At 47.3% G+C, this 16,796-nt stretch overlaps 1 protein-coding gene across 2 annotated transcripts; it reads right to left on the bottom strand.

The window, feature by feature from the left end:
• Positions 1 to 222: 222 nt before the first annotated feature.
• Positions 223 to 16,796, bottom strand: TTL (tubulin tyrosine ligase). Of its 2 annotated transcripts, none has more exons than XM_085219064.1 (7): positions 16,322 to 16,796; positions 12,940 to 13,018; positions 10,983 to 11,269; positions 8,195 to 8,330; positions 7,833 to 8,102; positions 6,848 to 6,991; positions 223 to 4,881 (listed from the first exon to the last, which is right to left on the bottom strand). In XM_085219064.1, the coding sequence occupies exons 1-7, from the start codon at positions 16,476 to 16,478 to the stop codon at positions 4,764 to 4,766; spliced, it is 1,191 nt and encodes a 396-aa protein (XP_085075190.1). In that variant the 5' UTR covers positions 16,479 to 16,796; the 3' UTR covers positions 223 to 4,763. The 2 variants fall into 2 exon arrangements, with proteins under 2 accessions (XP_085075190.1, XP_010704864.1); XM_010706562.2 differs by having other exon boundaries at positions 10,983 to 11,215; positions 16,322 to 16,794.

Raw genomic sequence — 16,796 nt, 5'->3', positions numbered from 1 at the left:
AGCAGGCCTGCAGCCGGCAGTCCCTGCACCAACACCACTATCAGGCCTCCAAATCACCCCCCAGAATCACCCCAAGTGTTTGGCACCTGGCCTTCTCGGGTTGCTTTCATCTCGCTCTTGTGACAAACCACTGCCATGGGGCTTGATGCGCTCCTTGGGCTGCACCGGTACCCCCTCAGGGGATCTGCCACCCCACCGTCCCAAAGAAATGCCACAGCCAGGGAGATTTGCTCGTTTTAATGATGCTTGAGGACAGACATGGACACAGTGGCTGGAAAAGCATGAGCTGGGAGCCCCGCCGGCTGTACACGTGCATGCTGACGTGCAGGAGGCCAGCAGGGAGACCCAGAGCCGTAGCAGGAGTGTCCCACGCACCCCCCGGCATCGGCTGCTCTCCGAGCCACGGCTCTCTGCAGTAGCTGACAACGGGAATGAGACACCACATTAACGCATGTATGGCGCTGCGCAGCTCCCTCAGGGAAAGCTGCGTGCAGAAAACACTAAATGCTAGGATTGGGCACGTGCAAGCAGTCCTAAAGGGCACTGATGACAACAGGGCACAGCGGCCAGGTGAAGCAGCATTTAAGACCCCCACAGACTTCTCCGGTGTTTTTCATGGCCTTCGGTAGGAGCACAGGAGCTGTGCTGCCACACGGGAGTTAGTAGAAACCCAGGGTCCAGCTGGACCAGACCCTGCTGGTCAACAGCCAGAGCACCTGGGTCCTACATCTTTCATGGCTGACAATGAACAAAGATTAGAGACATCCTGCCGTATGGTGGATATCTTCTTGAAACCCAGCACCATCCTTTGCTAAAGCTTAGGAAAGAGACTAAGACCTATTCTATTGACCTTTTAGCTGAAATGAGCTAGAAAACATTTGTTTTTGCATTTTTCTAAAAAAAAACAAAAACAACCCAAAGTCTCCAGAGGGTTTGTGAGCATTGCTTGCAAGGCGTACCCACAGCTGCAGTGCTCAGGCCTCAGCCACATGCATGTCCTCTCCTACTTGGTTAATATATTGGACAAGAGTTCAGGGACTGTGCCATCTATCCTCCATCATTTTCCACCCATGCTTTACCTCATAAGCATGTTGACGGCAGGTGGTAAAGAGTCACAGGCAGTACCTGCTGTTTTCCTCCAGCAGCTGTTGCTTATTTTTAAGAATTCAGTAAAGATAGCAGTGATCAAAGTGTCCCTGAATCACCAGTTCCCCGAAACCCAGCTGAAATACAGATTATAAGCAGCTGCATCACCTGTAGTCATGGCTTTACCACTGAACAGTAGCCCTACTTTTAAGGGTGCAGCAGAAACAGCCAGGTGATAACGTACCACAGTGCAGCCCCAGATGAAAACGGGGAGAAAAGGCCTTAAGAGTTGGGCAGATGTTCCTGAGTCTCCTGGCTGTCCGCTGCTCCCTTGAAGGATGCTGCTGTGCCCCGGCTGCTTTCTGGCATATGTCACTCCATCAGCATGGATCTGTACACTAACAAGGGGAGCAATTCAATTTTCCCATTTCCCTTTTGAGAAAAAAATAAAGATGGCTGGAGTGTTTTTCATTTCTTTATGACAGGGAACATTTTATTTTCTCACTCTGCACACTGAGTAGATCTAGGGCTTGAGACCATTCAGTGTCCCCTGTCACCTCACATACATCCTGAATGAGGGTGACTGCTATCAGATCCTCTCTTTGCTGGGGAATAAGTTGTATTGTTAAGCTCACGTTAGCTTAAGCTAATTTTAAGCTAACATGAAAATGCCAATGGAGACATGGTGAACATGGTGCTTACAGGAAGAGCAGGGTTGGTCTCTTCTCACTGGTGACAGGATGATGGGAAATGGCTTTAAGTTGCGCCAGGGTAAGCCTAGGCTGGATATCAGGAAAAACTTTACAGAAATGGTTGTTAAGCGCTGGAATAGGCTCCCCAGAGAGGTGGTTGAGTCACCATCCCTGGATATGTTTAACAACTGCTTGGTGCTCAGGGACATGGTTTAGCGGAGGGTTTTTAGAGTTAGGGTAGTATGGTTAGGTTGCGGTTGGACTCGATGAGCTTTAAAGTCTTTTCCAACCTGAGCAATTCTATGACTCTATGATTCTATGAACAGGTAGCTTTGCCTGTTAACCATGATAGCCTAACTGTTTACCATGGATTGCTACCACCATGCTTTGCCTGGTTTGCATGGAAATTTTGACACCTCATATGCTACCATAAGATTAAAAAAACCAACCAGTTCTTTTCCCACATCTCCTCTCTCCCAGTCTATGACTCACTACTTCCCCACTGCCTCCAGACTCATAAGCCAAAGAGTTTGCGGTGACCCCTCAGCATACACACAAGTTCCAAAGCCAGAGACCAGACCTGGCACTTGGGAGTCCTGCTCAGAAACAAAGCCACCTCACAGCACTTGCAGCCCAGGCTCCTTTGCACACAGCACAGAGGAACACAGCAAAGCCGCTCTCTTGTAGCTACTGCTCCTGGTCGCTTCTCAGTGTAGATCAGCCCACCTTGTGCCTGCCACACACTGGGCAGATGCTGATGCATGCAGTACTCAGAGCATTCACAATTTCAGAGGTGTTCATGTGGCCTTCCTGAATGCTTCCTTTCTGCAGTCTTCTGCAGGGTCTTGCAAGCGCTCTGTTCTCTTCTGGATTTAAGCATCCTGGTGTGAAATGGCGCCATGCGTGGATCCACAGTATTTTGCAATGGACGTCTGTGCCATTACAGTACAATCAAAATGCCTTGCTCCAAGGAGGCCAGTACACTTCAGCTCTGCCTACAGAAAGGTGGCAGGACTGTCTGTTTGCAAGCCTTTAGTTGGCACAAAGACCTTTGACATTTCAGTCATGAGCAGAGACAAATACATCCCAACGCCAGGACCTTGTGAGAGGCAGAAATCCCACTCCTTGATTTGCATCCCATTACACACAGGCAGCCAGAAGACTGTAACCTCCATGATCTCCTCATTTGTTTATTTTGGGTAACAGGAACCAGTTTATTTCTGTGCCAACTATCTCTCCCTGCCAGAGGCAGCAGAACACAGTCCTGACCTCAGCAGCACACTCTGCTCTCCTGCTGCAATCAATTCAGACCCCCAGAGCTGCAGTTTTCCATGACGGTTTCCTACGCAGTGTGCGGGGATCTCAATCAGATAATCCATGTCCTTCCCTCCTCTGGGAATCAGTTCTGTGCTGCTTGAGCAGGCACTTGTTTGCAATCTGCCCTGAAGCATGTTTTCATACATGTAACCTCAGAGCTAACATACATCCACGCATCGTGTGCAACATGGAAAGAAACTCCTAACCCAGGACCACCAGTGTGCAGCACCCTGTGAGCACTCAGTTCTTCGGAGACACTGCTACAGTCTCTTGAACAGTGAGATCTAATTGCTGAATTTTGACTCTTCATATGAAAATCTGGGGAACAGCAGAGATACCGCTCACACAGTCAGCTGCTGTTAGAAATGCAGCTGTGCTCCATAGAGAACATTAAGCTTAGGAAGGGTTTGCTGGGCCTATGCTAAAAATTCAGATAAACTTCACAGAATGGTAGTATGCCAAGGACTTAGGGTATACTCAGAGTAGATGTTACCTCTGAAATTTAGGGTCCTCAAGGAATTTAACTTCCCCACAAGAATATCACCCTGTCCCAGCTGTGTGGCAAACCTATACACAAAAAATATCCTGGTCTGCAATATCTCACCAATCTTCCCCTTAGCTGGGACTGAGCTGTTGGATTGTGGTAGTAAGTTGTCAAATAGAAGAGAATCAAATTGATTGGATCAAAAAGGATAAAAATCATTCGAGTTGAGAGGTTTCAGATTCCAGCCTCAAGGGCATAAAGGTGAAAGCTGAGAGAAGAGCCTAAATTCACATCAGAGTCTCAGAAGAAGCTGAGAAGATTGGCTTCCAGCTATTTGAAACACTCTTAGCACAGAAGTGATGCTAGAAATCTTATGGCCAGGTGAGCCCCAAGGGAAAGTCTCTCCACCTGTTTCAAACAGAGTCCAACTGCATCAGACTTGGATGGAAACTGATCAAATCTCATTAGCAAAAGGGATAACTATAATAAACTGCCTTCCTTGCTTGGGTTAATTCACTGCCTGCAGTTCAGCACCCTTTCCAACAGCATCCTTGCCAGTCATTGCTTGGGTATTCACCCAGCCAGCTTTGAAAATACCCAAGGAAACTGAATTCTTGGTGTTCCTGTTATGCATCCTGTGATGCAAGACAGCTTGTTCCTTTCTACAGGATAGAGCAGGAACAAAGGAAAGGAGTAACCTATTTGGAGCTGAGCTAAGGCACTAATGATGCAGTAGGTGAGGAAAGAAGAAACATAGTGGGAGGAGTAAAACTTTCCAACCATGACATCCCAGAAGATCACTGTAGTCTTCACTCAGCTGCCTTAAAAAAACCCCGTGTTATCTCTATAGAAAAGGAGGAGCTAATACAGTATTACAGTAACCCTGTTGGGGTTTCATCTTAAGGTTATTTTGCTATACTCCCAGAGATTTGTTTCAGGTATCAAAATCACATGAGCTGTTTTCTAAAGTAGATTTTGGTGAATGCAGGCAAAGTTGTCTCAGCAGCTCTGGATCATCGCAGCTTTATGTAGATGCCTGTTTTGTTGTTTTTCTCCATGACTTTCCAGAAAAAAAGAGAAGCCTGTCCCTATTACTTTTTGGCATAATACTGAGATAAGCCATTAAACAGTGCTGACCCAATAGGTGCAGGCTCTCCTTGTGCACAGATGCACTCCTGTAATCATCACAGTTTGATAAAGATCGATGTTGGCTGGCTTGCCTTCTGTCCAGTGTCAGCAAGGGGAAAAACGCTAGAGATGGCTACATCCACAATTCCTTGGCAGAGTTCTGCATATAGCTTCCTGGGAAATGAGAGAGAGACAGAGTAAGATCCTAAACTGAGCAAACCAGCAGGTCTCCCAACTTATTTTTATATAGGCATGCATTTTCCCAAAGGGAGCTACAAGATCCTGCTGCTGTTACAGGTGGCCCCAGGGAGGCTAGTGGTGGATCAGGCATTTCTTGATATCCTCCCCTCCTATTTCAGCAACTGTCTTCTTCTTCAATGATGCTCCCATTCCCAACATTGCTCTCTGCAGCTTGGGACCACAAAACGTATTATCTGAGTTTACTGTCAGAACAACAGACATTGCAGTTGCTCAGCAGTGTCTCCCACCTTCAGGACTCTCACCACTAGATGCATGGGGGAAGACAACTGCTGAGAACACCCAGTAGCACTTTCCCAGCTCAGGGAGCCATGATCATCATGATCCTGTGCAAGTGGATGTGTGCCCCAGAGAGACTTCTCTGATGTACGTGTTATTTGATGAAATTCTGCAATGATGTGCAATTGTGCACAATAACTTGTAAGCTAGGCACAGAGATTTCACAAGACCACCCCTTCGAAGAGTTTCATAATGGTAAAGCTCATACAAAGCAGGATTAGGCAAAAGAGAGACACTGTGTTTGAGGAATTGAGTTAACTGCAGCTTCATTTTCTGCTGAAGGGAATTCCTTTGTAACCTCACAGAACATGCTGGAATATGGGACACTGAGCACTAAAGCTATCTTTACTAGAACTAACAATATCACTCTACTAGCTAGAGCTTCATGACAGTAAGACACTTTTTCAGCTTCTGGGCATGTTGCTGCTTTCAGCAGCCTATTTTTGTCTCTTAAGTGTGAATTGTGTGGTTTGGTGCTATAAATTAGAATAGCCCTGAAAAGAAAAGCCACCAATAGCCAAAACTTAGCTCATCTGCTTCTCAAGGCTTCCAAGTGCCATACATAGGTACAAAGATACCAGAGCATAGTTGAAACCCAAACCTATGCAGCAGAAGCCAAATTCTACCCACACAGCAAAAAGGAGGTGCCAGGCAGAATTGTACCATGGTACACATGATGAACAGGACATTCTGGACAACAAATGCCCCCCAAGGCCTAGCTCTGAAAAGGCTTCTGTCTGGGCTGCATGGTAAGCTGACCCCTTATTTCTTCTTTAGTACGAGCAATGATTTGCTCTAATTTATATCTAATATAGATTGATGCACATAATATAATATATATAATTATTATGTTATCATACTATATACAGCACATATAATAGTCATACATACATATAAATAATTTAAAAAATATAATAATGCAGTCAGTGTAGAACAGCCTGCTATGCTGGGTCTGTATATGGTATAGGTGCCTATTTAGGCAACAATTCCTAGTCTTCTACAGTTGTCTCAATCACATGAAACAGCTCTTCTCACTGTGCCTATGCAGAGATGTTCATGGCCATGGGTTTGTGGCTGTGGCTGTCAAAGCTCTCAGCTGTGGCTAGTAGAGCATTTGATCCAACGTCTGAGGCATCCACAGAGTGCTCTGGAATCCCAATGCCTGCAAATTCAGTCACCTGCTTCCAGCTGCTACCTTTAAAGCTAGGCATTATTCTGTGCTCACGTGAAGAGCAGCCACCCCTGTCTCTACAAGAGAATGAGAAACCACCTGAGGTCCAAGGCATTAATTCTGCAACGTACCCCATGGTGTCAATAAAAACAACCCAAGTTAAATTCAGATCCAGTTGTTCAGAAAACGAGATTTAAGAAGGAAAGAAGCTGGGGGAGGCCAAACACAGAGGCAGCAGCAATTAACTTAAATTGACTGGTAATTAGAGCAATATCTAAATCCCAGGATTTGCCTGGGAAAGGCCCCTACCATTCACTTTCTTCCACCTTTTTTGTTTGGAGCTGGTACACAGCCATGTTTTGAGCAAGTTATGTGAACAGTGGCATCACAAATGTATTAATCACAAATGTATTACAGAAACTGTCTACTTACTGGGCACAAGCTGGAGCCCCATTGACTTCTATGAGCCAGACTTTCAACTCCTCATCAACCATGAAGTCAAAGCCAAAGAGCTGGAAGCTCTGGTAGTGAAGATGCTTTGTGCTGATTGCAGGCTCTATACACATAAGGCAGCTTCTGTGATGGGGAAAGCACAAACACAAGGTTAAAAGCCCTACAGACACAGTCTGCACTGCAGTTTCTGAGGGCGAGTGCACAGTGCAGTGAAGTGGATGGGTCACTTGCTGCTTTCTGGAGCGGAAAGCAGAGCCACAAAGGATTGTACCAGGTCCCCAGGGAACTGACACTTGGAGCTCATTTGCCACCGAAACCCTGAAAGTTATGTCTCTTTGGCTTAAGTAATAGCAATGGAGTATTTGCAAAGGAAATTCTGCCATGGAGGACCACTTTTTCAAGACCCAATTTCTCTCCAGCACCATTATCTATCCAGACAATTTCCTCAGTGCCCAGGAAGCAGCTGATAGAGCTAGCTTAGCTCTGCTTGGAATTAATAAGACAAAATGCCCTGCAACAAGGCACGCTGCTTGCTGACAGCAAGGGAGAACTGAGATCCTGCAGATTTGAGTCCTGCTGAGATCCTGCAGATTTGAGTCCTGCTTCATTTCCACTCATATGCCCTATGTCTTTTTTCACCTCAACCTCTCCTAGACCTATCATTTGACCTACCCTCTTCCTTCATCAAGTCATCACACTCCCTTATCAAGCTACAGCCAGCAAAATGCACACATACTGGCACACTGCCTTTAGAGAACAGCACCTATATAGTGCCTTATCTGCTTTACCATTGAGCAATGACATTGGGGTCCTTCTGGCTTTATCTTCAATGTATCTCTGAGCCACAATCCCTGATCCAAGTAAATGAAACTCCTCCCTTATCTGCCTGCCTTCCCAGCTGTGTTCACACACACACTCTGTCACTCAAGGATTATGTATCCCTGTACAATAGGTAGCTGGTTACCTTATTATGTGTTTGATTTGCAGTAAGATGCTATTCTCCAGCGTTGTGTTCAGGGCATCCATCAGATACTGGTTGAACTCTTCAAAGAACATTTCATTCCCTTCCTCATACCGCCCATAATTTTTGGAATATTCCTTCTGAATGCAGTGATTGGTCAGGTGGCAGGTTTTGTCCTGGAAATTAGCACTGTTATATGGTTCGGAAGAGGTCCGCAGGACACCCTCTCTGTAGAGGTAGATATTATATAGATGATCTACGAGAACCCAGCTCCTAGGGGAAAAGAGAACAAACTCACGTCTCACTGGCTTAACAAGAAACAGCACAAACCAGTATTACAGAAGCCAAAAAAGCAACCAAGTTACCTGATATCAAACTTGCGATGTCCTGGCTCCAAAAGAAGAGGCTTCTCCAGGTATTTCTGAATCACATGTACTTGTCCCTGCTCATCAATGAAATCCAGGAGCTCTGAAGCCTCTGAAGAAATCAGGATCCCTTCCCCTGGCACAGAAAGGAAAAGAAAAAAATTTGGTAAAGATCATTGCTGGAGCTCTTTCCAGGCCCAAGTGGGCCATAATTTGTTCCCATAACAAAACAAGCAATATACAAGAACCAATAATTTCAGAGCTGATTGCTGCATGAGCAATTATCACATTTGCATAAAGTCAGGTAGCAGACTGGCAGAGCTATATCCCACTTCCCTCAACACAGGGAATTTGATTTCTTCACAGCCGGAGCACAGCTGGGAACCACAGGTTCCAGAGATAAGATAGGGCTTTTTTGGCAGGTAGATGGCTATTTTAGATGCAAGTGGATGCACAGCAGAGAGAGATCTTGGCAAGAAGTGAGGCAGCTGCTTTGTTTGGGGGATTTTGTTTCCCTTTCTGGCACGTTTTTTCCATCTGGTCTTGGAAGGGAGGAACATTTAGCAAGCATTTTTTAATTCTGTTTTGCTTTTCTCTGTTTTTCAGCAGTTTGGAAAGCAGGGTTTTGGCAGTTTGTGAGGTTTTTATTTATTTTTTTTCTTTGAGAAGGGAGGTTTGTTTTTATCCTAGCCTCAGACTTTCTTCCCCCACCCAGCTTTTCTGTTTGCCAGAGGCAGTCACACATGCATGCATGTGCAAACTGTGTTCCTCTGCTCACTGAGTCCATTTAAGTTACTGCTGAAACCACTGCTAAAGGAAAAGAACTGTTTCAAAATGCTCATTCAGTAATCAGTGTTTTCCCCTGCCATGGAAACTATTCATTGAATAAAATGAAAAGAATTTAGATGCATCTTTTAAATACTATCACACTTTGGCTGAAGCTGTCACTGTTCATTTCTTGCAAGTCTAGCAACGAATCCACTCAAAAAAGCTCAAACAAAATTATCTAACAATTCTCAACTGGAAACGCTTCATTAAAATACTTTTTTCCTTTTTCTTTTTTCCTTGGAGGGGAGTGGGGAAAAGGGTGCAGGGGGTGCAGGGGGAAGAGAAGAAGGAAGTTTTTTTGTTCCCTGATTACAGCGGAGCCAAGCAGACACTTACCATGGTACAATCACAGGGCTAAGCACTGGGGGAAAGGAGGAAAACAACATCTCTTTAAGATAGTAAGCCCCTGCAGCAGGAAAATCAGCAAGTATCTGTTCTGTGCTGGACAGATGGTGAACTGAGGGAGTGGTTAGCTTAACTGTGCACCTAGTCAGCAACCCAGTGAGACAGAAAAGCAGCTTATGTGAGGGCTACTGTCTCTGTTTTCAAAGATGACACAAAAATCTCTCAACTATTAAGTCAGGGCATCCTAAACCTTTAGTCTTCCTATTATTGATGGACAATCAAGTTTCTCCTAGAACTCCCCGGAGTCAGGAGCTGTGCCTTAACTGAGTCTGCCTAGGCAATTAATACTGACAAGCTTTCTTCTTCATCAGAAATAATCCCCAGACATTTAGACCTCTCTCTAGAAGATTAACATCAGGTTTGCTCACCACATTAATTCCCATCTTGAACTCTGCAGCACACCGATGAATACAAAAAGTTACTTTAATGTGCAAAAGAAGGTGAGATTACATTTGAATAAAATATGTGGGGAGCTTAAATCTCTCCACGCTGTAGCAAACAGCCACTTTTCTCAGTTTTCCAGATTGTTTCTTAGCCAGTGACACTGCACAGACACACTTCCTATCGGCAGTGTGATAAAAGGACCCATTTCCCCTTCCTCCCCATTGAAAATACAGTCTGATGCTTTGTAACAGAGCCACGAAAGCAAAACACTGAGGAAAGCCTGCATGAAGGAGAGTTATATCCTGCAGCCACTCACCTCTGGCTTTCACATTGCCTGATGATGTTTGTAAAGCTGCATCAGAAGAGACTCTGCAAATGAGTAGTGCATGTGGCCTTGCTACCTTTGAATGGACCGAGTTCTTTACAAACAGCAAAGCAAGTTTCCATAAAGCAGTTCTGACAGCATGCCAGTGATACTGCTATGATTGCTAGATAGCATAATTACCAAAGCATTACATTCATAGCTGTGTCCAGCTATCTCATCTTAATAGCTCATAATTTCTGAAAGGAGGGATATGTTATTATTTAAGTATCTGTATGTTATCTATTATGTATCTTATTCAAATTAAGGGAAGTACAGATATTGCATTGCTTGCCTTTGCTATGCTCCCTGCCCACAGTTTGGATGCAATTTGGATACACTGAGCTCACTGACTCTCACTCTCAGTGTGACCATGAGTGGGCCACTGGCACCAGGTATTTGAGTTGGTTGGAAAACAAACAATGGTATTTCTGCTCAGCTGAAATCAGGCTTAGATGCAGCATGATGATGTTTCCTGCTGTCATGGATGACTACTGACCTGTTTGATGCCCTCCTTCTTATACCTCCTTCTGCTCCCTCATCTCCTATATTCCCTTGGCCTGCTGCTCCTTGCCGCTTTCCCCCTGCAGCAAGCCTTCTTATATTTTGAGGTGTATGAGTAGGAAAAAAGGGGGTTCTTTCACTGCCATCCATGTCCACCTATCATATGCATATTATAATTCATGTAAGGAGTTCCATGTCACTAAGCAGTAGCCAAAGCCTTTCACAGACAGGCTTGGGCTCGACCAAACCCCATAACTCAAGTAGAAGGAATACTGAGAAGGTGGTTCATTTTGCTGGAGAACGAACCTTTGGCACCAGCTGAGGACTTGGCAATCCACACATTGCCTTCTCTGCCTTCCTGACGCCTGTTGTAAGCTGCCAAGAAGACCTCCCTCTCATCTGTCCTCGTGTTGTTTATGAGATGGTGAATTCCATTCTGCGCTGGAGCCACGGGGGTCTTCAAGTTTGTTGGGTAAATCACATACGACTCAGGAAACCACGTGCAAGACTCTGATAGCTCAGGGCTTGTCTTGATTAGCCTAGATGAAGAGATACAGGCTGATAATTTCCAAATTGTTAATCTCCAGAGTGACCTGTGAGAACATCATTTAATAAGTACTAATCTCCACTAACTGGGCTCTTTTGCTTGGTGACGAATAGTATCTTACAGATAATCTGGATTCAGTTATTGTGTTCTCTATCTTTGAAATTAGGGTCTTCCTATACAGATTAAGGCAACTCAAAACTGCAGCTCTTTGAACCAGACCTACACACTTCTGTTAAATATTTTCTAGATACTATGGATATCATGAAACAACCAGCAGAGGAGAAACCACTCTAATTAGAGCTTGCAGTGACCTCTCTGCACCATCTCTGCACAAGGCCACTGAGGAGGCACAATTGCTAAATACACAACAGGGCAGGAAGGAAGCTGTGATAGCAGCAAAGGAGAGCCAGAGCAGTGATGCTGGGCTTTTGATCGCATTCCCACTGAGATCAGATCAGACACCTTAACTGTGACGGAAGGCCACTGGGAATGCACTGAAGGCAAGGATACGGCTAGATACTTCATCTTCTGAGGTGCCCAGCATACCCTCTGCATGCAGCCTCTGTTCCTCTAGCAGATACTTTCTCCTACCAGTTATATCAAGGGATGCCAGCAAACTCCTGCCAGTGGCGCTCAGGTTTGTTATCCTTCAGAGTCCAGGAAGCTGCCTGCCTTTTTGAACGCTCGCTGTGTTTTGCTGAAGGCCAAAAGCAGAGCTAATTATGTGCTGACTCTCTCCATATATTTGTGCCTGTCTGTTGAAATAGCAGTCAGGCAGTGACACCCTCAGATCCCACTGTCAGAGGAATGTCATTTCTGGTCCCTTGGGTTCATAAGTGTCTTGATGCGTGGCTGACTCTAGAGCTCAAAAGGTCAGCCAAGCTTCAGGAGAGTAAAAAAAGCAGAAGCATTTTGATGCTTGTTCAGATCCTCGGTAGCACAGAAATCCAGCTGGAGAGTGCACCAAATGCTTGTTTAAAATATACTCTTAGTGCCTGACACAATCACCACTGCACAGAAAGCTTCTGGGACCAGGTTCTTTGCAGAGGAAGGAGAGGCCTCAGAGCAGCATGCAGTCTGCAGAACTGCATCAGCAAGAGGCAGGACGGACACTAACATGGAATGAGATTCTTGGAGGAGGCCAAGAGTTCTGACATGAAGAGGCCCTAATGGTTTGCAGGGGGACTAGGGTTATCTGCAATGAAAGCTCACCGTCATTTCCCCAGGAGACTGTGGCGTGGCTGGTTGTGCAGAAATAACTCCCAGAGCCAGCTCTTCCTGGAGATGTCTCCAGACATTTGCTTGACCAACAAATATGATTAGCTAAAGGCATATTAGTGCCTCCTCTCTGTATGAATCAGAATAAAAGGAGCAGGCTTTAATCAAGTAGCTACAAGGAGAAAGAGCAGATTTTTCTTTTTTTTTTTTTCCCCTTTGATTTAGCTCTAATCTGCAGCTCCCTGTCTGCCTGATTCAATATACTCTATTTTTCCAGCAGATGTAATTCAGTGGAAATGCCATTTCCCCTGAAGTTACAAAGAGGTCATTGTGCACAGATATCTGCATAGATCAACACAGAAATCTGAAGACAGCACGTGCTAGGACATTCCCAGGGCAACTGTTCAGTGAAATACCCTAAGAACAGGTTGAGCTGTTGACAACAGCTAGCAGAAATATTTCTACCAACCCCATGCAACTATTCAGTAAATTTCTTACTTCACCAGGGATGCTTTGCGGCACAGCTTGTCTGCTCCCCTGTAATAATTCACCAACTGCACAAGTCCAGGTTCGTGGCCTATAAGGAAAAATAGAAGGGTCAGACAAACTTTAATTATTGAAGGAAAAAATACCTGCTTGGTGCAAGGGATCCATGCAGCAGGGAAGAAAACCAGGCTGTTTCCTCACCCCACGTCAAAGAAACAGGCGCTGAGCTGATGCTGGCTCTGCTATTTTTTTTCCTTCAGGGAAGAAGGCCTATGCACTTACTCAAGTCTGCTTTGAAAATGTCATTGCCATTTTTCAAAGGAAAATAACCATTTCCTAATTTATACTGGGAACTGGCAGAGCCACCCAAAAACATTCTCCATTTGCTCGTAGCAGTTTTTAAGAGCCAAGATTTCACTCAGTCTTAAGTGCAGTAGGAAGATGAAGTACATCACAGCACAAAGATCACAGCTTAGAAAACAGCCATGGAGTTTTTGCTTTTCTTTTGTCATTTTTAGCAGGATTCCCTTTGGGCCCAGTTAAAACACTGAAAAATGTTAAAAGATTTAGCCTCACTGCTCATACTGGGCTTCACACCACAGCCTGCCTGTCCTCACCCTTGCACACAGTGCAGACACCCGTGCTCCATTAGGAGCTCTCTGCTGCAACAGACAGGAGGGTAATGCAGATCTGGGCAGCAACACAGCCTGCCCCACACAGCCATCAACGTGCAACAGGTGAACAATGCCTGAAGCAACACTGGGGGCCCTGTGACAACAACCAACAAGAACACGATTAGGGAAAATCTGACAGGAAACCACTCTGGTCTGAAACACGACCTTGAGGGAAACTCCCAGGCTTGACATTATTTGCATTTTTGCCTTCTCATTCCAAACAAATGCCTGTGGGAGTGATTTAAGCCCTGAACAGTATGCAGAGTTTTAGTTACCCTCCTTGGAGTTTGCCTGAAAAAAAAAAAGGCCCAGAGAAAATATTAACTGAAAGACCAGCCAGCTGCAAGAGCACAGATAGTCAACATCTACTTCAATTAAAAAACAAAACAAAAAAACCTATGGCCCTGGCATGGGTCGCTATTTTATTCACAGATCCTTAAGTGCGAGAAAGCTGAAACCCATCTTCTGGCAAAAGATCTGCAATTTCAGGTACTTTAACACGCAGCCAGCACTGCCACACACTGATTTGCTGAAAGAAATTAGCAAAAACTCTCAAGATTTCCTTCTGTTTCCAGTTTATTTATTTCGCTTGCTTCCTATAGGAACTGAGGTCCCAAAGGTGACCTCACTGTTCCAAGTGGACTCACTGCTTAAGGGCATGGTCAGCCCAAGAAGTAGGAAATCATTGAGTACAACTGGAGTGCTTGCAGCCAGCCAGAGGCTCCAGCTGAATTCCCACCTCCATCTCTCTCCCAGGATGCACAGCCTTACAGCTTACTGAAATGACGTCTGTTTCAAGCCTCCAGAAAAACCAAGTCAGCCTGCACGCAACAGCTGCTCAGAGGGACAGCTTGAGGAAGATATACCAGAGATGGTTCTACAGCTTTTTGGAATACATACCAAAACCATGTTTTTTGTCTGAATCTACTGATTTCAGGCAACCAGCTCCTTCTATAGAAGGATGAGTTGAAGAAGCCAGTACCAAAGTTTAGACCCCCTCTAACAGTTGTTGCTGCATCTTGGCTGCAAGAAAGGTCTAAATTTTCAGGCCTTCAATTGCAACACATGCTGAAGAGCTTGCTGAAGCCCTTCCATCATCCTAAGGCTCCACTCCACAACGGAAAGATTTGTTAAAGAGATTAAAATGCACAGCTGGTCATGCTGTGCAGGTCACATCAGAAGACCGTGCTCGGTCTTTGACAAAGTCTGATAATCAAAGGCACATCTTCACACCAGGCACATTAGGGTACAGCTTCGCTTGCTGTGGCTGGCTGCAGCACCTGTGAGCTTTAGCCTCACTGCTTTAGCCTCCCCTCTGCTTGCTGCAAACAGCTTTGTGCTGGGAAGTGACCAGAGGCATTTGCCATAGGATGTGGGGACTTTCCAGTTGCGAATTCATGTGGAAACATGGGGAGAGGTGCTGGAACTGATGAACTGCAGATCTGAAAAAGCAGTGCTGATTGAATGGTCCTGGGTTTGAATTACATGAAAAGAGCTGGAAAAGCAGTCTTGCCCTCAAGTTGATGGGGTGAGGGGATTTCTCCTAGTCCAGTGCTTCTGCAGCCTAAAGCAGTGCTGCAAAGTCACTGGAAACCGTGGTGAACGAGATGGAAGGAGGCCAGAAGGGTCCTGCCAGACGTCTGATGCAGAAATAGGGGACCACAGAAGGGAAACACTGTGCTGTGCTTAGCAGCATGCTGATCCTAAACCGGCTTCAGCGCTCCTGGGGACAGGAGCCAGCATGGGGCCAGAACAGCAGCTGGCACTCTGCACGGACAGCTGCCAGCCCTGCAGCTCCAGCCAGCTTGCCACCAGCCACAGGCAATGACACTGCATCTCTTCTTCCCACCCCACACCACACCACACTGCTGCCAGTGTCTCGCATGGCCCTTTCTCTCCCTGCTTTCAGGGTCTTCCCTGTCCAGCAGAGCACTAGACGAGCACTGTGCAGGGCAGGTGAGAGACAAGTCTGTACAGGGGAGCCCTCAGCTCTTGTTCAGCCATGGCCACTCATGTCAGCAGGGGAGACAAGGAGAGTGGAAGGCTTAGCTTACAGGCACACAGCTCTTCACCGTGCCCCAAGCAAGTACCAGATGTGCTGTCACAATCTGAACAGAAAAAGGCCTCAAGAGCACTGCCGCAGGATAAGGCAGGCTCAGAGGGGATCATGAGACCAGTGCCCCCAACATGCAAGAGCCAAATAAAAGGAATGCCCTACTGTGAGGCGTGTGTCCTGTGTGCCAGCGTCCCAGCTCCTCCACCCTGCAGTCCCCGGCCGGGCATTTTGGAGGACTGCAGAGACGCCATCCCGAAGGCACTTGAGGAAGGCAATACTACGAGTCCAGCAGAGGGGCGGCGGTCTCCAGCCAGGATTGCCCAACCTCAGGCTGTGAGAAACCCCCTCCCAGGGCTGGGAAGCGCCGCACGGAGCCCACCGGCCTCAGCCCTTTGTTCTGAGCGACGCCGGTTGCGGGGGTCCTGCGACAAGGAGCCCGGCAGACGCCCGGGGGTCAGCATGACAAGTAAGAGGTGGGGAGCGGCAGGGCCCAGAGGACGAGAGGCCGTGACAAGCCGTGGGGGCTGCGCCCTGACGCGGGGTTCCGCTCCCAGAACCAGGGCCCGCTCGGGCCGACGGGAGCGGCACCACGCCTAGCCGGGTCCCCGCGGGAAGAACCGAGAGACGCCCGGCGACGAAAGACGCTGTCACGGCTCTCCCTTACCCAGCCTGCCGAAGGGGAGCCGGTTCCTCTCGCCTAGCATCAGGTTGAAGCGCGGGTTGTCCTTCCTCAGGCGCTTCCACTGCCCGGTGGCCAGGAGGAGCCGGGAGACCTCCGCGTAGACGCTGCTGTTCTCGTCCCGCACCACGAAGGTGTACATGGCGGCGGGGCGACCGGCCCCGAGCCTACCCCCGGGGGCCCGACGGGTGCCCCAGGCCCATGGGGCCCCGCCGCAGCCTAGGCAGGGCCCTCCGCCGCCGCCGCCCTCGCCGCCTCCCGGCCGAGCTCCGCATGGCCGGGGCCGCCCGCCCCTGCGCGCCGCCCGCCCCGCACCGCGCCACGCCGCAGGGCTGAGCTCATCGCGGGGAGGGACCGCGAGGCGCCGGCGGCCGCGGGGCGGGGAGGCCCCGGCTCGGGCCTACCCCGAAGTGGGGGGAGGGTGGGCACGCCCCGGCGCGGCACGCCCCCGCCCCGCCTT

This window comes from Meleagris gallopavo, chromosome 2 (assembly GCF_905368555.1).
Source record: "Meleagris gallopavo chromosome 2, MGAL_WU_HG_1.1, whole genome shotgun sequence".
Classification (NCBI taxonomy): domain Eukaryota; kingdom Metazoa; phylum Chordata; class Aves; order Galliformes; family Phasianidae; genus Meleagris; species Meleagris gallopavo.
This window is presented reverse-complemented; position numbering and strand designations above follow the sequence as displayed.